The sequence below is a fragment of the Rhinoderma darwinii genome, chromosome 7 (genome assembly GCF_050947455.1).
Source record: "Rhinoderma darwinii isolate aRhiDar2 chromosome 7, aRhiDar2.hap1, whole genome shotgun sequence".
NCBI classification, from domain to species: Eukaryota; Metazoa; Chordata; class Amphibia; order Anura; family Rhinodermatidae; genus Rhinoderma; species Rhinoderma darwinii.
Genome location: NC_134693.1, coordinates 125,698,361 through 125,721,517, shown reverse-complemented (window position 1 = coordinate 125,721,517; position 23,157 = coordinate 125,698,361). Strand labels below are relative to the sequence as shown.

Genomic DNA, 23,157 nt, shown 5'->3' with positions numbered 1-23,157 from the left:
CTGGGAAACCATGGGTCCTGGCATTCAGGATGTTAGGCTTCGTTCACATCTGCATCAGGGTTCCGTTCTGGCGTTCTATCGGAGCCTTGAGTCAGAACGGAGCCCTGACTGAAACAAACAGAAACCATAGGTTTTCTGTTTGCATCACCATTGATTTAAATGCTGACGGATCCGGTGCAAATGGTTTCCGTTTGTTGTGCAAGGATTCAGTCGTTTTGACAGAAGCAATATCGTAGTCGACTGACATGTACCACCTACCTAAACATTGCTGCAGACCCAGTACACCCCTTCATGGCAACAATATTCCCTAATGGCAGCGGCCTATTTCAGCGCGATAATGCGGTTAACCTACACAATATTAGGCAGGCGGTTTTAATGTTATGGCTGAATAGTGTATATTGATTTATGTTAAAGGATTGGTCCAGCTCTGAATATGTTTTAAAATAACAAAACAGACAATACATACCTGTTAAATCCCTCGCCACTCCAGTGCTGATGCTCTCATGGTCCCCTGCCCATCTATGTTTAACATCCCCATATATTACCACTAATACAAATAATTGTTTATATATGTCAATTATGACATAATAATTAATTTGATTTTGGGTTTGTAGTGAATGGTGGTGGTTGAGGGATGCCCAAGCTGAACTTTTGCACCAGGACCCATGAGCATCTGGCATTTATTAATGACCTCATCACAAGAAAGGTGGCATGAACCCAGTCACGTGATATCTCTCAGCCAATCAGCTGGAAGGAATGCACTTTTTATTATACTCTTTTATGGCTATACAATATAAGTGCTGTGTCAGTGTTTTCTATGGCAACCAATCAAATTCCAGCATTCATTTTTTCAGGTCTGGTTAGAAAATGAAAGCAGTGATCTTATTGGTTGCTATGGACAACACTAATCTGCACTGGTCTTTCTGGATGAGGCCCATGTCATTTCCTTAGATATGTAACATCGTGCTGCTGCATTAATCAAACTCTGATAACACCTCCTGGAATTATATATATTTCTGCTTTCCTAATATTTAAATTGCAACTTTCACAACATCTGAAAGGGAATGAAGAAAACTGCAAAGCCAATATTAGATTTCACAAAAATATATTTCAACAAAAATTGTTTTGAAAATCTGCTCAAGAAAATGATGGATTAATAAAAAAACATAGGAGAACGAAACGTGTTAATTTACTGTCGGAGATGACAAGCCGGTTAATTACATTTCAGCAATATGAGACTGTTGGTTTCGATTTATAATTTATTATAATCATGAATAGTGTTAGTTTTACTGGGCCGATGCAGGGAAAAAATACAACAGAAGGTAGACATTACATTTCTATCTAGAATATCTGGCAAAAACTATGTGAACACCTGACCATCACACCTATATGAGCTTGTTGGACATCCCGATCCAAAACCATGGGCGATAATATGAAGCTGGGTCTAAGGGCCTCCACTCTTCTGGGAAGACTTTGCCCAAAATTTTGGAGTGTGTCTGTGGGAATTTGTGCCCATTCAACCAAAAGAGCATTTGTGAGGTCAGGCAGTAATGTTAAGGTAGAAGGTCTGGCTCGCCATCTCCGTTCAAATTCACCCTCAATGGGGTTGGGGTCAGGGCTTTGTGCAGCCACTCAAGTTCCTCCACACCAAACTCCTCACCCCATGTCTTTATGGACCTTGTGCACTGGGGTGCAGTTATGCTGGAACAGGAAAGGGCAGAACCACAAACTGTTACCACAAAGTTGGAAGTTTCAATTGTCTAAAATGTCTTTGTATGCTTTAAATAACATTGTCCTTTACTGGAAATAAGGGGCCCAATTTACATTTCCTATTCACCCCCTAAATCAGCGATGCCCCTGAGATCCCCACCACCATCTTGCAGAGCTCAGCTGGAGCCTGTTCTCTGTGTTCTTGCCTGAGTGGCATTTGTCATTGGACACCCGGAAAAGCCCTCTGCAGCAGTTATAGTGTTGCGATAGTACCAGGTTTTTTCGTACTGTGGCACTACCATAATGTCTTATCACACCTTCATGCACACGGCCGGCCGCCGACGGCCACGGGCCGCATTTTCAGGCTGTGCTTTTATACAAACATGTTCTATCTTTTGCGTTACAGTTCTACAGCACGGACACCTATCCGTAGCGATACGGAAAGGTGTCCGCGCCCAATAGAACCGGGCGGGTCTGTAATTGCGGACCGTATTACGGTCCGCAATTACGGAGATTTTTTTACGGTCGTGTGCAAAGCAGGGTTCCCTTGTACTGTAGCATAAACGCTGCAGAATTTCTGCAATGGAATTCTGTGCCGAAATCCTGCAGCATTTACAGTAGCAGCAAAGTGGAGGATATTTTGAAAATCTCATGCCCATGCTGCGGAAAAAAAAAACGCAGCAAAAACGTTAATAAATTGACCTGCGGTGCTGAATTTATATCCACAGCATGTCAATTTATGCTGCGGTTACATTGCTTTTCTGTGGCGGGTTTTCCCCATTGAATTCACTGTGGATACAAAACCCGTAACAAGTAGCCAAGTGTCAACCAAAAATCGCAACACAAAATAAAAATAAATGTATACTTACACAGAACTCCCTGCTTCTTCCTCCAGTCCAGCCTCCTGAGATGACGTTTCACCCCATGTGACCGCTGCAGCCAATCACAGGCTGCAGTGGTCACATGGGCTGCAGTGTCATCCAGGGAGGCTGGACCGGGCGGCAAAGGAGGGACGTGTCACCATGACATCAGCCAGGTTAAATATGAACTGTTTTCCACAATAAATTCAATGGGGGAAAACCCGCAACACAAAAGCAGCAATTGCGCAAAAGCAATTGACATGTTGCGGATTAAAAAAACGCACGTTAATTTCTGAGCGTTTTTCCGCTCATCATTTATGCAGCGTGTGGATGAGATTTGTTCAAATCTCAGCCACACTGCTGCTACTGTATTGTGCTGCGGATTTTCCACAACGGAATCCGTTGCGGAAGATCCGCAGTATTTACGCTACGTGTGATCTTATCCATAGGGGTCGCACTTAATGCAACAATGGCAGGGCTCCCCGGCAATAAATCATACGTGATTATCGCACTAATGTTTTTCCATTTGATCGCAGTGCGATATTATGCTTAATATATTCCTACGTGGTCATCTGAAATGGCAAGTGATATTGTGCAATTGCGATTTTATGCGATATTGCAATGCAATTTTAACATTTTTCTTTAAAAAAAGTTAAATTGCAGGTGACTGTAGGCAGGACTGTATGCGAAGCAATATCAAATAAAATCGCTATGTACTTATCTCGCGAGATTCTGCAGTGCAAACTCATGTGAGATCGCGTCCCAACACGTCACATGCAAGAAGTTGCGGTGGAGCCCGGGCCGTAAAAAACATGCGACACTTGATTAGACTTTATGCTTTCCAGTATGGATTCTCTTTGTCGTTCACACTACAAATAAAGCTGTTTAATTTTCTAGATTTCCTTCCATTTGCGAGTCATTATTAGTATGTGTTTAATCAACAGTTATTTGGCTTAGCAAATGATGTTCCGGAGTGTCTACAGAACGCTACGATGACATCTGGTGGCCATCAAGGAATTAACGAACAGTTCTATTAAGTCCATTAAAGTCTTCATTACACATTATTACCATGCAATCTGCAACGCCGCTGACGTACGGAACCGGAGGAGGATGATGATGTGTTCACACCGAGCACGGTTCTACGTCTCTGTCAGATGTTATATGAGGTGTACAGTAAAAAGTTCTGATTTAATTATTAATTTACTGTTCATTTTTCCGGCTAGGACATATGGATATAATATGGGGGGGGGGGGTCCTGTATTAGGCCAGGGCATCACAGCGATGCTACACGCCATATCACATGCTATTTCACGCATCTGGGATTTTTTCCAATAGCCTTAGACCTTGTTCACATAAGCACGTCCAATTTGTGTCAGTGGTCTGTACGCGGTTTCCGTGTGTCATCCGTTTTTCTCTTTCGTGTTTCTCACCTGCAAGCACTTCCGGGTTTCACTTTTTTTTTTTGCAAAAACACTGAGGAATTTCCGCACAGGAAAAAAAAAACGGTCGGAAATACTTCATTGTTTATGCAACGTGTGAACGTGGCCTTCGGGTCCATTCAGGCAATGCTATAAAGGTGCTGTTAAACACGCAAACCGAAAACCGCATGCGATTTTACCCTGGTTTGGTGCATGTTTTAATGTGATTGCGTTTTTTTTTTTCGATGTGGTTTTAGACCCACCTCTACTGCAACATCTAAACGAATGGTGGGTTCCCACATTACGTAAAAGTACACAGCATATCTGGCCTAGAACCAGCAGGAAATTCCGCCTAAAAAAACGCACCAAATTGTGAATTGCGGAAACCAGTACTTAAAACGAAACTTACCATGGAACAGGTCACGGCGACGCCTCCCTTTGTTGTCCGTGCAGTCCTGGGAAGGCGCTGCAGCCTGTGAATGGCTGTCACATGGGATGAAACGTCATCTTAGGAGGCCGGTCTGGATGGACAACAGAAGAAAGCGGCGTCGTGATAATGGCCAGGCTGTAAGTATTAACTTTTTAATTAATTTTACCCAAAAAAAAAACATTTTCCTGCACAGGGACACTCCCAGCCACCTAATATACAGGGAACCGCAACGTAGCCTCATGCAAGTGTTAGGCTGGGTTCACACGACCTATTTTCAGACGTAAACGAGGCGTATTATGCCTCGTTTTACGTCTGAAAATAGGGCTACAATACGTCGGCAAACATCTGCCCATTCATTTGAATGGGTTTGCCGACGTACTGTGCCGACGACCTGTCATTTACGCGTCGTCGTTTGACAGCTGTCAAACGACGACGCGTAAAAATACAGCCTCGTCAAAAGAAGTGCAGGACACTTCTTTCAGACGTAATTGAAGCCGTTCTTCATTGAACTCAATGAAGAGCAGCTCAAAATTTACGGCTGTCAGAGAAGCTTCGCAAAATGCGAGGAGGAGGAATTACGGCTGAAACGAGGCAGCTGTTTTCTCCTGAAAACAGTCTGTCTTTTCAGACGTAAATGCCTGCTATCGTGTGCACATACCCTTAGGGTATATTCACACTCTTAGCTAAAAACGTCTGAAAATACAGAGCTGTTTTCAAGGGAAAACAGCTCAGAATTTTCAGATTATTTTTTTTCGCTGCGTTTTTTACGGCCGTTTTTGGAGCTGTTTTTCTATAGAGTCAATGAAAAATGGCTCCAAAAACGGCTCAAGAATTGACATGCACTTCTTTTTCGCAGGTGTTTTTTTTTACGCGGCCTCTTTGAAAAACTGGCGTGTAAAAAACGCCCCGTTGTAACAGAATGCCGTATTTCCCATTGAAATCAATGGACAGATGTTTTTGCTTCCGATTTTTCGGGACGTTTACGTCTTCACAGGTGTCCAGGAATGTGCTGTGCAGGGAATAAGCCGTTGGACCCTCAGTCCTTTAACTCTCAGGATTTGTGGGCCTCCCAGAGATCGGACAACCGACGATCATAATGTTCTGGCATATCCTATTGTGATGCCATAACATAAGCCTTGAACGAGCCCTAAATCCTGGAAATAACTGGGATAACTGGTTTGTAACTGGATTGGGTTCCAGGATTTGAATGAGCCGGGTGTGAAAGTCTCTCGGACACTCCATCCCAGGTTATACCAAGTTCACTGCGCAGGTGAAGACATGGAACTAATTCTAAAGAGACCGTCAGATGCCAGAGGTCAGAAATCTAAGAGGAGAAACAGACAAGTAAAACTGTGCCCAGCAGTAAGAGAGACGTGCGCATGCAGCCTGCAATCTGGTGAGAGTTCTACATTTATGGTTACACGAGGTTAACCCATGAATAACTGCCAATAAGCCTTTATATTGTGTTCATATTCCAGATTCTATGGAGCACTCAAATAGCAGCAAGTCGGTACACGTGCTGATACGTATATTAAATGTGTATTACACCAGACACAAAGATGCAGCAGATATCTGCAAATCATAAAAAAGTGAAGGGGTTTTCCCGTGAATGACATTTATCGGTACAGAATAGATAAGAATAGGGGTCCTGTGTTCCCCGTTTGAATGAAGCGACGGTCGGACATGCATGCTGCCGCTCCATTTAACTCTATGGGACTGCCAGAGATAGCCAGGTACAGCGCTCGACTTTCTCATTGAAAGGAGTGAAATCCGTGACAGAATTTGACATGCTGCGGATTTTTAATTTTGTACCGCAGCTCAATTTCCACATGGATGTTTTCTGCAGAAAAGTATGTCCTAAAATTTGCATGGATTTTTGTACACTTCATGTGAATGGTGTTTAGAAAAATTCCATTCACTTGCATTTACATTACCTTTAGACTAAAATCCACAGTGTGTGAACTCACCCTTATGCTGCTGTGTATTTACTGTAGGAGTAAGTTTATTTAGAGATCCTGGCACCCAGGAAACAGCTATAAGGGATGCAGAGGTAGCAGTAGTACCCACGTTCTAGAGCCCAAAAGCCCCTCCGTCTCTTGTTTTCCAAAGGGCCTCTGAAAAATGAGGTGGAATCTGATAGGTTGCCATGAGCAACAACTCCATCTCCAACTCCACGGTCGTTCGTTTGGTCTGTATTCGCCAGGATTGACACTGGCAGATGTGAAAATCTCCCTAAAATCCAATTTTTGTTTTTCACGTGGCCATTAATGCATTTAATACAGATGTATTTTAGTATCTGAATTACAGCTGCAACACCCGGACCGCTGCCACCCCAGTGGCTCTACTGAATAGAAGGAAGATCTCCTGTGAGGGGACCGGATGTTGTGGCCATAATATGTATGCTAAAATAACAAGTCAGTATGAGTGCTTGTCCACACGTAGCGGAATTGCTGCGTATTTTCCATCCGGAATTGTGGACGGAAAATACGCAGAATACAGAAGCAGCAAAGTGGGTGAAATTTAACAAATCTCATCCACGCGCTGCGTAAAATTTCAGCCCAGAAATTCCCCTGCGTATTTTTTGTACCGCAGCATGTCAATTTCTACTGCAGAAGTGGACTCAATTGCTACGTTTTTCAGAGGAAATGTCACCATCTCCCAACATTGAAAAAAACCCAGCAAATTATGCACCATTTTCTGCAGTAAAAAACGCAGGAAATTGTGCGGCGTTTCCGCAGCGGAAATCCTGCAAACATTTTCTGCAGCGAATCCGTTACGTGTGGACAAGCCCTTGTGGTCGTGTGAAACTGGCTTCAGGTTAGGGCTACATGGCCACGCTTGTCTAAAGTTCTGCATTGACTATTTCAGATTGCTTTTGTATTCTAACCCGCTCTGGAAAAAGAAACCCAGAATCTGGTTGCTTATAGGTAGCAATAAGTCTGTTGTTGGAACAGTTTGTGCGTGAGACCCGCCACGCATGCGCCACATGAGATAAATGTCATTTCACATTGTTTTACATGTAACACTTGACTGGCAGGATTAAGTAAAACGTTGTAGGAAGCTCCCTGCATGATTCCAGCCTCCCGATATGCCAGAAATGTTTGATCAGTGGTGGTCAGATCACAAAGATCCTCCGAACTGGGGTTGAATTCTTGGGCATCCTCTATTACCCTTCTTGGAGGATACCACCAAGAGCGTGGTCTTCTACTCTGCCATTTGGGACAAACACTTATGGTATATCCTGTTGAGGTCTAAAATCCTGAGTTTCAAATGGTAATTCTCATCACACAAAGTGATGGCATATCCTGAGATTGAAGCAGTTGAAAAGCTGCAGCCCCTTCACGGTTTTCCCCGGCCACCTGCGGTGGGCAGAGAACTGCAAAACAAATAAATGGGGGGCCGTGGTAAAGTTCCCTGTACAGCCCATGGCCGGGAGCAACGCTGTGCATGGAATAACCGAGAAGGGGATGCATCGCTATGGTCCCTACATTCTCATAATCGGTGGGGGGTTCCAGCAGTCAGACAGTCCTAGCAATATGCCATCACTTTGTGTGATGGGAATAAGGGCCGGTTCACATCAGCGTTGGCTTTCCGTTGAGGGTTTCCGTCTGAGGTTTCCGTCGTGGAACCCCTCCACGGAAAGTCAACCGGAAACCTTAGCTTCTGTTTGCCTCACCATTGATACCAGTCAACTGCGCTATTGATTCCGTCGAAAAAACAGAAACCTGCCGGAATGGTGACAAACGGAAACCATTAGCAACGTTTCTGTCACCATTGATATCAATGGTGATGCAAATGGAAGCTAAGGTTTTCGTTTGACTTTCCGTTGAGGGGTTCACCCGACGGAAACCTCAGATGGAACCCCTCAACGGAAAGCCAACTCTGATGTGAACCGGCCCTTACCCTTCAGGCCATGTTCACACGTAAAGTAAACACTGCGGAATTTACAACCTATTCTTCCTGTGTGGAAATTCTGCTACATTTTTGCAACGACAATTGCTGCGGAATTTAATTCTATTTTAGAATGTCCGTTTCCATCCACATTGCTTTATACGCAGCATGTGGATGATATTTGTTGAAATCTCATCCACTTTGCTGCTACTGTAACACGCTGGAAAATTTCACATTGATAATCCAATTGGAAATTGTGCTGTGTTTAGGTGTCAACATGGGCCTTGAAATCAGCCACAGAGAACTTTTAAGGGTATGTTCACACACAGTGTTTTCAGGCGTATTTCGGGGCGTAAACATCTCTAAATACGCATTGAAAACCGCTACCGAAACGCGGACAAACACTTTCCCATTGTAATCCATAGGAAAACCGGCGTTTAGTTCAGACAGGGTGTTTTTTCACGCCGCTGTTTTAAAAAAACAAAAACGGCACGTTAAAAAATAGCAGCGTAAAAAGGAGCATGTCGCCTCCTGAGCTTTTTTCATAGGGTCAATTGATGAACAGCTCCAAAAAGTCTCAAAAAAAGCTTCAAAAAATGTGTTCTGCTTCAAAAACGGCTGAAACTCAGAGGCTGTTTTCCCTCAAACAGCTCTGTAATTTTCAGCCGTTTTTACTTGTGCGTGTGAACATAGCCTAAGCCAAGTTGCAAAACATATTTTAAATGTTAACAGGTTTATATTGAGGATTTGTAGAAGGCAATGAGGGGATGGGAGGAAACCACGATCACGAACAATAAAAGGTGAACACAGGAGAAATGACAAGGTGGTTGAATTGGCAAATGAAAGGAAGCCTACGCGTTTCAAGCGCGGTCTATATACATTGCTGGATCCTACTTCTCTTTTTATTCTCAGGTTTATATTGGCTTTGTGAGAGTAATATGTATATTCGTTCGCAAAATGACTGAATCCAACACTGTAGAGATGTAGTTTTAAAGGGGTTGTCCAGGAACAAATTTTATTTATATTTTAACTTAATTGGACATAACATATTTGAGTAAATGTCTAATATAATGTCTGTTTACCTGTGGCAGCGTTACTCTGTTCTGATCCGCGGTCACGTGACCGCACAGAGAGTACATTTTTTCATTTCCTGTGATGTTCCGTGTCTTTGCTCAGCCAGCACTTCTGACTGAGAAAGGCACGGCCCGTCATCAACTACATTTATAGGCAGTGGGCCAGGCGGATGTTTCATGAGCTCTTCAGAGCTCCGCCTCTAGTCCGGTCGCCTGTAAACACAGTTGATGACGCGCCGTGTCTCTACACAGCAGGAGGTACTGGCTGAGCAGAGACGCGGAACGTCGTCTCTGCTTGTACCTGCCCCCTCCTCCTCCTATCTCTGAGTTCCCACACTGCCTGCCTGTCTCCTCTCATATCCCACGCCGCCCCCCGGCAGTGGCACCCCCTCTGATGGTATATACAGTTATTACAGGGGTTATATAAATGCAAGGATAATTGGGGTTATATAAAGGAATTATGGGGCCATCATCCCTGTGCATAACCCCCATCGCCCCTGTATATAACCCCCATCATCCCTGTGGATGATGGGGTTTATATACAGGGATGATGGGATTTATACACAGGGATGATGGGGGGTTTTATACACAGGGATGATGGGGGGTTTTATACACAGGGATGATGGGGGGTTTTATACACAGGGATGATGGGGGGTTTTATACACAGGGATGATGGGGGGTTTTATACACAGGGATGATGGGGGGTTTTATACACAGGGATGATGGGGGGTTTTATACACCGGGATGATGGAGGTTTTATACACCGGGATGATGGAGGTTTTATACACCGGGATGATGGGGGTTACATATAGGTTGTATACAGGTATGTTGGCGTTATACCATCCCTGTGTATAACCCCCCATCATCCCTGTGTATAAAACCACCATCATCCCTGTGTATAAAACCTCCATCATCCCTGTGTATAAAACCTCCATCATCCCTGTGTATAAAACCTCCATCATCCCTGTGTATAAAACCTCCATCATCCCTGTGTATAAAACCCCCATCATCCCTGTGTATAAAACCCCCATCATCCCTGTGTATAAAACCCCCATCATCCCTGTGTATAAAACCCCCATCATCCCTGTGTATAACCACCATCATCCCTGTGTATAACCACCATCATCCCTGTGTATAACCACCATCATCCCTGTGTATAACCACCATCAGCCCTGTGTATAACCACCATCATCCCTGTGTGATTATTGCTGGGGGTGTGTGACAGTACCGGGAGATGGTGCCTGTAATTAGAGCAGGGAATGACCTGTGGACATAGAGGGGCGTGGCAGTATGCAAATAGCTGAGATTATGTGGAGGGAGGAAGGGGGGGTATAAACTGCCTCCTCAGATGCAGCAAGGGATCATGGGTATGGTGGGTTAGAAGACGGGAAACAGCCAGGACCAGAAGCAAGGGATGTAAACAAACAGAAAAAGCAGCAGTGACGATGGAGATCAAACAGAAACTGGTTAGAAAGTATGTAGGGGGTTTTAGGGAAGGCAAACCATGGCTGGGGACACTTTTTAGAAAGCATTTTTTTCCTGGCCAACCGCTTTTAAGTTCTCTTTGTAATGAAAAATCCCCCATAACTCAAAAGGACAGGATGTGGATGACGTCACGAGAAATTCCAGATAAATGTATTCCAGATGAATTTGTAAAGTTTTTAGCTGGTAAGAAAAGCGTTCCCATATATAGGAGTAAGTCTGGATTACGTATTCCACAGTTGTCATTATCTGACTATTTAATGTGCGTTACTGAAAGTACATAAATAAGGACCGAGCGTGGAGCCGAGCAGAGACTCTCTGAACACCTGTATTGTTGTATGCAGCGTCTCCCGGCCCGTCAATTCTGTGATCCTGGACAACTTCTGTTATTGTGAAAGGAACTTAGTAAGGTGTGGTCCCTGGCCACTTTAAGGGCTTGTCCAGATGTAACGTAACTGCTGCGTTTTTTCCGTCTGGAATTGCGATCTGGAACCCGCAGTACATTGTGTCCGAAAACCCAGTGTGCTGCGTTTTTCCGGACTGAATTTCCGGCCACAGAAAGCAGCGGTAAAAACCGCTAATATTTACGTAGGTAGTTACTATGGCGACACGTCCCTCCATCGCAGTCCAGACCGACCTCCGTGGATGATGCTGCAGCCCATGTGACCGCTGCAGCCTGTGATTGGCAGCCAGACTGCAGGATGGAGGAAGGCGTTCTGGGTAGGTATGATTTTTATTTTATTTTCCATAGTTGCGATTTTTGTGGTGTAATTGCTGCAAATTCGCCGCAAAAGTCGCAATACTGGGCTTTCTGTTGCAGGAATTTTATCCGAATTTTATCCAAATTGAATTCAATGGAGAAAACCCGCAACGGAAGAATCAACAAAAAAAAGCTGAATAAAGTGACATGCTGCGGAATTAAATTCTGCGTCGCAGGTCAATTTATTAACGTTTTACGCTGCGTTTTTTTCCCCGCATCGTGGGCATGACATTTTCTGAATCTCATCCACTTTGCTGCTACTGTAAATGCTGTGGAATTTCCGCACAGAACTCCGTTGCAGAGATTCTGCGGCGTTTACGCTACGTGGGAACACGACCTAAGCGGAAATAATGCCGAAATTCCGTTACGTGTGGACAAGCCATACCCGCTTAGAAAAATTGAAAAAATAATACAAGGTTTTTTAACTTGAAGTCCATCTATAGTGGAACTACAACTCCCAGCATGTCATCACAGACATGGAATCTGTCGTTTCGCCTGGTATTGTAAATGTAACATTCATCGCTGCTTTGCCGGAGTTGTCTGTACAGCTGTGGATTATAGGAATGGCGGCGCCATGATGACTACACCCGGTCTTTGATATGGGGTTATCTTGGAAAAGTGTTTGAACTGTAGCCGGATGGGGGCAGGTTCTTTTTCTTCGGCGTCTTCATAGTTTGGGAATGTTTCAGCTTCGGCTGGTTGTGTTTCATACCAAAGGGCAATTCAGATTTTCCAAGTAGAAACTGCTCCCATTTGGGAAGTTCTTGTTCCACAGATTTCCAATAGTGGCTCTGAAATACATAAGAAGTGACTACTACATTGTAACAATGGTACTTAAGACGAGGCATGTAAACTCTTTACACGGATGGAGGGGGGTACCCGGGGGGGGGGGGGACCCAGCTGAATGATTGGGCAGTACTGCTGTTGTGGTCACCATACAACACTGGAAGCCTCTCCCGTGAATAGGAGCTTTGCAGGAAAGGCTTCCGGCGTCGCCAAAGTTGGCAGCTGCAGTTCTTTGTCCGGTTCAAACTTCTAGCAGGAGGCACAAGTCTATCAGTCTACTTTTACTTTAAAATGAAATTATTTTTTTTTACTTTTTGAGATACAGCTGCTTTGTATCCTGTAAACAGAGCAGCTGTATCTAGCACTGAATCCTTTACCTGTCAGGTCTGCGGGACTGTGACAGCGGGTGCGGTGTGTCTCTGAGGCCGGATTTACACGAGCGTGTGCGTTTTGCGTGCGCAAAAGGCACTTTACAGCTCCGTGTGTCATCACCATATGATGCGTGGCTGCGTGATTTTCGCGCAGCCGCCATCATTATGACACTCTGTTTTCATTCATACTTTTTATTGCTGTTGTGCGAATCACGCGCAAGTGCTTCCGTGTGCTGAGCGTGATTTTCATGCACCCATTGACTTCAATGGGTGCATGATGCGTGAACAACGCACAAATATCGGACATGTCGAGCGTTTTACGCAGCGGACACACGCTGAGTGAAACTCACGGACTGTCTGAACGACCCCATAGACTAATATAGGCCCGTGCGAAGCGCGTGAAACTCACACGCGTTGCACGGACGTATATCACGTTCGTCTAAATAAGCTCTGACACACAGAATTGAGCTGCTATTGATTACATGACTTAGATGTGATCGATTACAGGTGCATTCTGCGTGACAGAGACACGGAGGACCCGCTTTCTCTGAACTAGTCGGTCCCGCTGACCTGACTGATTCAGTTCTTAGCGCACGATACAGCTGCTCTGTATATAGGATACAAAGCAGATGTATCTAAAAAAGTAAAAATCATTTTTAATAAAAAGTATTTTAAAAGTTGCACCAAACACTGATAAACGTTTTTATCTAAAATAAACAACAATTTGAAAGGTGCACGTAGCCTATAAAATGAACTTTTACTTATTTTATTTAAATGGTGAGACAGGATCCCAGAGAAGGGTAAGGGTATGTTCAGACGCAGTGGTTTTAGACGTAATTCGGGCATTTCACGCCTCGAATTATGCCTGAAAAGACGGCTCCATTACGCCTACAAACATCTTCCCATTGTTTTACGGCGATTTTTTCCCACGAGGTGTAATTTTACGCGTTGTTGTCAAAATACGGCGCATAAAATGACGACTTGTCAAAAGAAGTGCAGGACCTTTCTTGGGACGTTTTTGGAGGCGTTTTTCATTGACTTCATTGAAAAACAGCTCCAAAAACGGCTGTAAAATACGCCACGAAAAACGAGAGTTACTACAAAAACGTCTGAAAATCAGGAGCTGTTTTCGCCTGATGCAAGGGATGACAAAATTGTGCCTGACTACTTTGCCAGTTGTAGAACGGTCACACCCCAAAAGACGTATCCGGCAACGTTTGGCATTCAATCGGAGTTTAGTTATTGCACTAGTTACGTACGGCTGGTAAAACACTGACCTCCATCTTCATGAGGGTACGGTTAGGGCCGACTTGGGATCTTCTCTTTAAACTCTTCTCAACTTCCCGCAAATCCTAAAACCAAAGAAAATGTGTGAAGGGAAAATCAAATGATTAACAATGAGGAGCCCCTTTAAATTGGGACATTGGACAAAAGATGCTGTGTCAATGCTTAACCCCTTCAGGACCGAATCGCTTTTTGCTTTTTTGTTTTTCACTCCCCGACTTCCAAGAGCCATAAGTTTATTTTTTATTTTTCAGTCAACAGAGTGGTGTGAATTTTTTGCGGGAGGAGTTGTAGTTTCTATTGGCACCATTTAGAGTATCCTATAATGTACTGGGAAACTGAAAAAAAAATTATTTGCGGGCTGAAATTGGGAAAAACTGCAATTCCTCTATTGTGTTTTTGGGTTTTGTTTTTACGTCTTTCACCGTGCAGTAAAAACGAGAACTTCACTTTATTCTGCGGCTTAATACGATTATGGGGATGCTAAATTCATATTGTTTTTTCTTCTGTTTTACTACTTTTAGGCCTTATTCACACGAACGTGTTATACGTCCGTGCTAAGCGCGTGATTTTCACGCACGTCGCACGGACCTGTTAATGAATGGGGCCGTTCAGACTGTCAGTGATTTTCACGCAGCGTGTGTCCGTGTGTCCGCTGTGTAAAACTCATGACATGTCCTATACTTGCCCGTGTTTCGCGCAGCACGCACCCATTGAAGTCAATGGGTGCGTGCAAATCGCGCTCGGCACACGGAAGCACTTCCGGGTGCCGCGCGTGATTCGCGCAACAGTAGTAAAAAGAATGAATAAAAACAGAAAAGCACCTCGTGCGAAAATCATGCAGCCGCACACCATATGCTGATGCCACACAGACCTTTTGCGCGCGCAAAACGGACACATACGTGTGAATAAGGCCTTAAAGAACAAAAAATTAACAATTTGTGTTTCACCACATTTTTTATTTTTCGTCGATGGAGCGGTGTGAGGACTTATTTTTTTGCGAGATGAACTGTAGTTTTTATTGGTACCGCTTTTTGGTACAAACAACTTTTTGATCACATTTTATTACATTTTTTGCACCGCTAAGTTGACCAAAAAACAGCAATTTTTGGCGCGTTAAATAATGGTTTAATTTTTATTACTAAGCTTTCTAACATTTTTTAAACATTCTATTATTCCTCCTAGGAGACTTGAAAAAGCGATCATTAGTACTAATGTATTGCAGTGTATAGTCATCTTTACAGGCTTCTGTTAAGGGGGGTGCTTAAAGAGGCTCTGTCACCAGATTATAAGTGCCCTGTCTCCTACATAATCTGATCGGCGCTGTAATGTAGATAACAGCAGTGGTTTTTATTTTAAAAAAGGATCATTTTTGAGCAAGTTATGAACTAGTTTAGATTTATGCTAATTAGTTTCTTAATAGACAACTGGGCGTGTTTTTACTTTTTACTAACTGGGCGTTGTGGAGAGAAGTGTATGACGCTGACCAATCAGTGACTTCACTGAAGTGACAATAGAGTAAAAAATACCTTTTATTTGTAACTCACTAAAAACAGGGGTAAATCACCACCGTGAAAAGCCCCACCGTGTGTATTAAAAACGTATTAAACATTGAACCCTGTTAAATTTCATGAACATAGCACAGTGTTTTTACAGATATACATTTGGGATCAGCATTAATATTGGGCACAACAATAGTTTGAATCCCAAGTATACACCAGAGTCCGAGATTGACACACCGGAAACTCCCAGTGCTGGGTATAACACAATGCTATTGTTCCCTATGCAAAAAATCCCTAAATCAAAAAGACCCTACGCGTTTCAAATACTTATCCTCAGGGGTCTGTGTCTTGGTCACTCTGGCCCGATTGCCAGCGATATATATTTTCAGCAGCAGGTATTCTGCTGTACATCACGGAAGGATGCTCGCATTGATGTCCGCGGACCCCTGAGGATAAGTATTTGAAACGCGTAGGGTCTTTTTGATTTAGGAATTTTTTGCATAGGCAATGATAGCATTGTGTTATACCCAGCACTGGGAGTTTCCGGTGTGTCAATCTCGGACTCTGGTGTATACTTGGGATTCAAACTATTGTTGTGCCCAATATTAATGCTGATCCCAAATGTATATCTGTAAAAACACTGTGCTATGTTCATGAAATTTAACAGGGTTCAATGTTTAATACGTTTTTAATACACACGGTGGGGCTTTTCACGGTGGTGATTTACCCCTGTTTTTAGTGAGTTACAAATAAAAGGTATTTTTTACTCTATTGTCACTTGAGTGAATTTACTGAAATTCCTATATTGTGGGAGCACAATTATATTTATCCAAATTAATACAGTGAATTGACCAATCAGTGACCAATCAGCGTCCTACACTTCTCATTGTTCCAGCCCAGCTTCTTTCACTGCACAATCACACTGTGCTGTGGATCATGCTGGACTGGAACAAGGAGAAGAGAATAACCAGACCGGCTGCCGGGCACCGGATGTCCATGCCGGAAGGAGATGCACAGCTAGTTCTACAGCGTGGCCGGTATGCAGTAGTCTGCCATCTGATACCGGCTCCAACTGCTGCTGCATACCAGCTGGAGCAGTTGATTGGTTCAGGGTCCTGGTGTTGACCCCACAGATGATATACTGATGACCTATCCTGTGGATAGATCATCAGTTATCCGTGGGTGGACAACTCCTTTAAAGAGGCTCTGTCACCAGATTTTGCAACCCCTATCTGCTATTGCAGCAGATAGGCGCTGCAATGTAGATTACAGTAACGTTTTTATTTTTAAAAAACGAGCATTTTTGGCCAAGTTATGACCATTTTCGTATTTATGCAAATGAGGCTTGCAAAAGTCCAAGTGGGTGTGTTTAAAAGTAAAAGTCCAAGTGGGCGTGTATTATGTGCGTACATCGGGGCGTGTTTACTACTTTTACTAGCTGGGCGTTCTGACGAGAAGTATCATCCACTTCTCTTCACAACGCCCAGCTTCTGGCAGTGCAGACACAGCGTGTTCTCCAGAGATCACGCTGTGTCGTCACTCACAGGTCGTGCATCGTGTCGGACGAGCGAGGACACATCGACACCAGAGGCTACAGTTGATTCTGCAGCAGCATCGACGTTTGAAGGTAAGTCGATGTAGCTACTTACCTGCAAATGCTGATGCTGCTGCAGAATCAACTGTAGCCTCTGGTGCCGATGTGTCCTCGCTCGTCTGACACGATGCAGGACCTGTGAGTGACGTCACAGCGTGATCTCTGGAGAACACGGCTGTGTCTGCACTGCCAGAAGCTGGGCGTTCTGAAGAGAAATGGATGATACTTCTCGTCAGAGCGCCCAGCTAGTAAAAGTAGTAAAAACGCCCCGATGCACGCACATAATACACGCCCACTTGGACTTTTACTTTTAAACACGCCCAGTTGTACTTTTGCAAGCCTCATTTGCATAAATACGAAAATGGTTATAACTTGGCCAAAAATGCTCGTTTTTAAAAAATAAAAACGTTACTGTAATCTACATTGCAGCGCCGATCTGCTGCTATAACAGATAGGGGTTGCAAAATCTGGTGACAGAGCCTTTTTAAGGAATAACCATTCATGAATATACTATATAATATATTATTGAAATGCCCCCTAAGTGGAATATTAAAATCTGCTCCCTGGATAAATCTACAAAGTGATAGGGGAGATATGTGATTTGCTGGAAAGACGTCTATTTGAAGTTTCATCCAACAATTCTATAAGACCGCTTTGACAAAACGTACTTGTAGGAGAGCCTGATTCCTGCTGTGTGCGGCCTCCGATAACTGGACGTACGACTCCTGCTGCTCATCACGGATCTTCATCGCCTCAAAAAGTTTATTTTTCTCTGAAGTTCTAATGAAAATATAATGAGAATAGATCTGGAGCTGAACTAGGGTCCGTAAATATAAAGTTCTTTTAGTAAAATTTATCAACAGAGCCCGGTGGGTGCAGGATTATCAGACGGTCAAAAAAGTACATTAATGTTCCATTAATTCAGCATCCAGTGATCCGGTACTTGTGTCCAGCCCAGAACTGAAACGTAATAGAAGATTTACTAAATAAATCGTAATAGAAGGCGAAGCGTCAACACCGCAGATTTTCCGCAATGGATTTCATTGCAGAAAATCCAGTGTAATACAGTAGCAGCAGCATTTGTTCAAATCTCATCCACAGGATGCGTAAAAAAAAAAATCACCCGAAAAAACGTTCATAAATTGACCTGCGGTGCGTGTTTTTTCTTAAACCGCAGCATGTCAATTTATGCTTCGGAAACGCTGCTGGTCTGTTGCCAGTTTTTGCCATTAAATTCAATGGGGAGGCAAAACCTACAACAAATAACAGCTGTTGCGTTTTTTTGCGGCGGAATCGCAGCTTGTCTATCGCAGAAATCGCAATTCGAAAAAAATAGTTCTACTTTTATCCAATCTCTCTGCTTCTGCGTCCAGCCCGGCCTCCAGGGATGACGTTTCATCCCATGTGACTGCTGAGGCCAATCACAGGCTGCAGCATCATCACTGGGGGCCAGGCTGCACAGAGGGAAGCGTCGCCATGACTACAGCCCAGGGTAAGTATAAGGTTTTGTTTTTTTTGTTATTTTTTTACTGCTGTTTTCCACAGCGGACATTCCGGCCGAAGAACTGCAGCAAAATTTGGTGCATTTTTTCAGTCATAATTCCTTGCGGGGTTCCAGGGCAGATATGCTGTGTCATTTATGAAGTAGATCCACCCTGTGTGAACATTCGCTAACTAGGACGTGCCTGTTTTACGGCAGTCTAAGCAAAGGAAATAGTTGGCGTGATCTGTGCCAAATTTATTAAAAGGCGCACACATGTGAGGCAGAGACAACTCTTTGACTGCTATGAACAGGTACAGATTTGCAACAAAATTTGCCATTTTCAGCCATTTCATTTAGTCACTTTCCAAAATTGTCGAGAAAAGTTGCAAATTTTAATTTGTTGCACGTTGTGATTGTTACTTTTTTGTCAACTACAGGATAAACGTGGGCCATTGCTTTTGTTTGGGGCTTTACCATTACAAGCGACTTTTCTATACATTTCTATGACGGTCTGATATACTGGCACACATCCGTTCCCATTGGTGCTGGAGGAATTTTCTTGTATCCCTTCAGAAAGTCTTCTTAAAATGTTTAAACAAAATCTGCATAATAGCTTTTTTTTTTTTTTTTGCAACTTACACCAGGCTACATTTACACGAGCGTATCCGATTCATGAGCGTGTGTTGCGTTATGCATCAGTGAGCACGTGATTTTTTTTAAATGTAATTGATGCGCAAATCACGCACCGCTCACGGATGTGCATCTGTGTGCTGTCTGTGGTTTTCATGCACCCATTGACTTCAATGGGCGTGTCGGTGCCTGAAAAAGCGCCCATATAGGACACGAAGTGAGTTTCACGCAGCGGACTCACTGCGTGAAAGCTCACGCATGTGTGAACGGCCCCATCGTTTTGCCGGAAACAATAGCGTAGTATTGTTTCCGGAAAAACGATGGGTGGGTCCGGTGCACAACAGACCCAAACGGAAACCATGGGCACCAGATCAGTCACCACTGAAATCAACGGTGACGGAAACGTTCGTGTCTGTTCAGGGTCCCGTTCTGACGGAAACCTCCAACGGAACGTCAGAACGGGACCCCAACGCAGATGTGAACAAAGCCTAAGCCGGAAACGAGATGTATCAGTCGTCTTTATAACTTTCTTTCCTTTTGGATCCACTCCAGTTTTGGCTCCAAAAACTGCACCAAAATGGTATGTGGGATCCTGGCCTAAAGCAGCTCATGGAAGGTACTGGTTCTGCTTGCGGAGATGCAGCTGGTGTAAGGTGTCTTACAGGCAATGCTCCCTGAGAACGTATGCAAATTAGATCTCCTGCAGAAGAAAACTCTCTAGTGCCATCTATAGGTAGCTACCCTGTAAGTCAATGTCCAACACATTAAAGAGCCTTGAAACAACTAGGGATATCCGCCAAACCAAAGACCCCCATCCATAGATCGTAACCATATAACCGCTCCACGCTCTCCCTTGTGTACATGTGGTATGAATTCTAGATCAGGATCCTGGAGCAGAAGTGGCGAAACTAATTGTCACTACTCTGTAGTTTGCAGTTTTTATGTTTCCTTTAAGCTGCTATTTATATACTAATTTCCCATCCGGCGTGTATTGTGTTCTCACTTTCCATCACTTTGTGACACTTTGCCGGAGATTGCGCTGTGTGGATGTGCTGCTTAGACTTGCACAGAAACAGATCTGATGCAGTCACAACATATGTTTGCAGCACGGTAATAGTCACATGTCCCACACTCCGGGGGCGATGGTGTCGGGCGCTGCGTAACAATGCACTTACATGGCTTCACGCAGCTCCAGTATCTCTGCCTCTCTGGAGGAGTAGATCGTCATTTTTTTACCCCTGAAGTCTCCTAAAACAAAGCAGAAACATGTCAAAGGAATGAAGGAGGTTAAGTGTTAACTTTTTAATTCCAATACCCCCCCCCCCATTCAAGGCGGATATAGGGGGGACCCTGGAGCAATCACTCCCATCCTCCGTCAGACTGCTGCGCCAATTTTTTTAATTCATCCAGTAAGATGGCAGCCGATTGCAATTCCACTTGCCTTACATGCGCCCGGGCTCCTCTTCAGCTCCGGGAGCCGTCGCCCTGTTGTAGAAGAGCAAGAAGCCGACTAAGTGGGTCTTGTATCTGGGGGTCGCAGTAAATTTGGGGTCTGAATTGATTAAGGATTTTGGTGTGGGGTCTGCATAAATTAATGTTTCATCCCATGTGACCGCTGCAACTAATCGCAGGCCAATCACAGGAGGCCAGCTGCAGCACAGCAGAGGGATGTGTCACCATTCCTACAGGTAAGTCCAAAACTTTTTTTTTTGTATGTGCGGTTTTCTGCAGCGGACACTCCAGCTGAAAAACTGCACCACAATTTGGTTAGGCTTTTCGTCCGGAATTCCCTACGGCGACCAGGGCGGATAGTGTACTTTTACACAGCATATCCGTCCTGTGTGAACAAAGCCTTAAATTCACAGCTGTCTACGCGTAATTGGTATAATTGCCTTTTGCTGCTGATTTCGACTTCCTCATTAAACGCCACGTGTAAAATACACAATAAGGCCTGGTTTACACGAGCGTGTGCGTTTTGCGTGCACAAAAGGCACTTAACAGCTCAGTGTGGCAGCAGCGTATGATGCGTGGCTGCGTGATTTTCGCGCAGCCGCCATCATTATGACTCCGTTTGGATGTTTGTAAACAGAAAAGGACGTGGTGCTTTTATGTTTACATTCAGAGTTTGACAGCTGTTGCGCGAATCACGCACGTCACACGTAAGTGCTTCCGTGTGACCTGCGTGATTTTCACGCACCCGTTGAATTCAATGGGTGCGTGATGCGCGAGCAGCGCACAAATATAGGACATGTCGTGAGTTTTTTTCAGCGGACTCAGACTGTCTGCACGGCCCCATAGACTAATATAGGTGCGTACGACACGCGTGAAAAGCACGCGCGTCGCACGCACTATATCACGCTTGTGTAAACGAGCCCTAAACTTGTTCTAATCTCATCCACTTTGCCGATACTGTAATCCGCCGTGGATTTTCCCACCTGCAAATCTGGATGGAAAATCTGCAGCAATTCCATGACTTGTAAACAAGCTGTAAAGTTATAAATGCAGCAACATCCGAACCTTAAAGTGGCTCCAGGGTGAACTAAAATAAGAACACAAAATGTAATCATTATTTATGGAAACTTTCTGCAACTTGCCATTTTCAAGATCTCTGCTTGCTGTCAGATAATTAGATTAATTGGAACACAGAAGCATGATTCTGTAAAAAGAGACACCATAGGTCAGATATTCACTGACAGCAAGCATACATCTTGTAAATAGTGAGTGATTCGAACACAAAGTACGTGAGAACTGCAGAACATTCCATTATAGACTGATCACACTTTATGTACACACGCCTTTAATTCTAATATCTGTTCTAGAGCGCGGGCCACAGAGTTCTGGGATCTGTAGTACCCCGCCGCTAGACAAAGCAGCCAAAACCAGTTTACATGCACACATAATAAGAATTATACATGTTGTATCCGGACATTCACCTCTTGAAGAACCTCCCTGATGCTCCGTTGTTAATTAACCATGAAGTTCTGCAGCAGCCGCGACCATCGGTCATTCCATCCCTCCGCTGCTTCCTCTTTACTTCCGTGTACAGTCGCAGCCACGGCAACCAATCGGAAGATAAATATAATTGGGCCAGACAGCTCACGTGATTACCCTTTGTACTGCCCCCCCTTCGAGTAACCCATCTGCGCTACGAACGAGTTGGGAGATGCAAATACTTGTATGCTGCTGCCCTCTAGTGTCAACTTTACGAAATTGCATGAGATTCATGTATAAAAAACTATATTAGTGGGAGGAATTTGTACATTACAAAAGTGCTGTGGACTGAGTTCTTGTTAGTGTTAGTGGGTATGTAGAATTATTTTCGTTTTAAAGGGGCAATAGTGACAGTGGTGTAACAAAGAGGTTTGTGATGTCTACCGAACCACAGGTTTATGGAAACAAACTTACTCATGGCCAGTGGCGGATTAAGTAGACCATATAGCCCTGGGCTGTTACCCATAGTTGGGCCCCCCTTCTCCACCGCCGCCCTGTAACTATTGTTAACACTTCCTTTTTGTCCAGACATTAACAAATGGGTGTTACTACTCCCCTTGTCAAAAGGCTGTGTCCCCACATACTGACAGTCTCCAACCATCGCTGACAGTATCGCAGCGTGTAGGGACACATTCTCCTGACAAGGGGAATAGAAACACTTATTTGTCTATCAGTCCTGGACTGCACAAAGACTTTGTGAAATACAAGGATTTCCTATAATAAACATGTCAGTAGAGATGACAGATTGTCTATAAATCTAGTGACTCACAGGTGACGACTTAGTTTTTTTCCTCTTCTTCTCCATCCAGTCCAGACTTCATGACGACTTTTCCCGGCCATGACCCATTTCTGCAGAATTTGCCACTCGGATGTCTTTGGCTCCTCACTTTTC

At 44.0% G+C, this 23,157-nt stretch overlaps 1 protein-coding gene across 1 annotated transcript; it reads right to left on the bottom strand.

Moving 5' to 3' along the window:
- Positions 1-9,293: 9,293 nt before the first annotated feature.
- CEP15 (centrosomal protein 15) lies at positions 9,294-22,313 on the bottom strand. The gene is made up of 5 exons (XM_075832392.1): positions 22,208-22,313; positions 20,450-20,522; positions 17,830-17,941; positions 14,059-14,133; positions 9,294-12,415 (listed from the first exon to the last, which is right to left on the bottom strand). The coding sequence occupies exons 2-5, from the start codon at positions 20,500-20,502 to the stop codon at positions 12,230-12,232; spliced, it is 426 nt and encodes a 141-aa protein (XP_075688507.1). The 5' UTR covers positions 20,503-20,522; positions 22,208-22,313; the 3' UTR covers positions 9,294-12,229.
- Between the last annotated feature and the right edge of the window lie 844 nt (positions 22,314-23,157).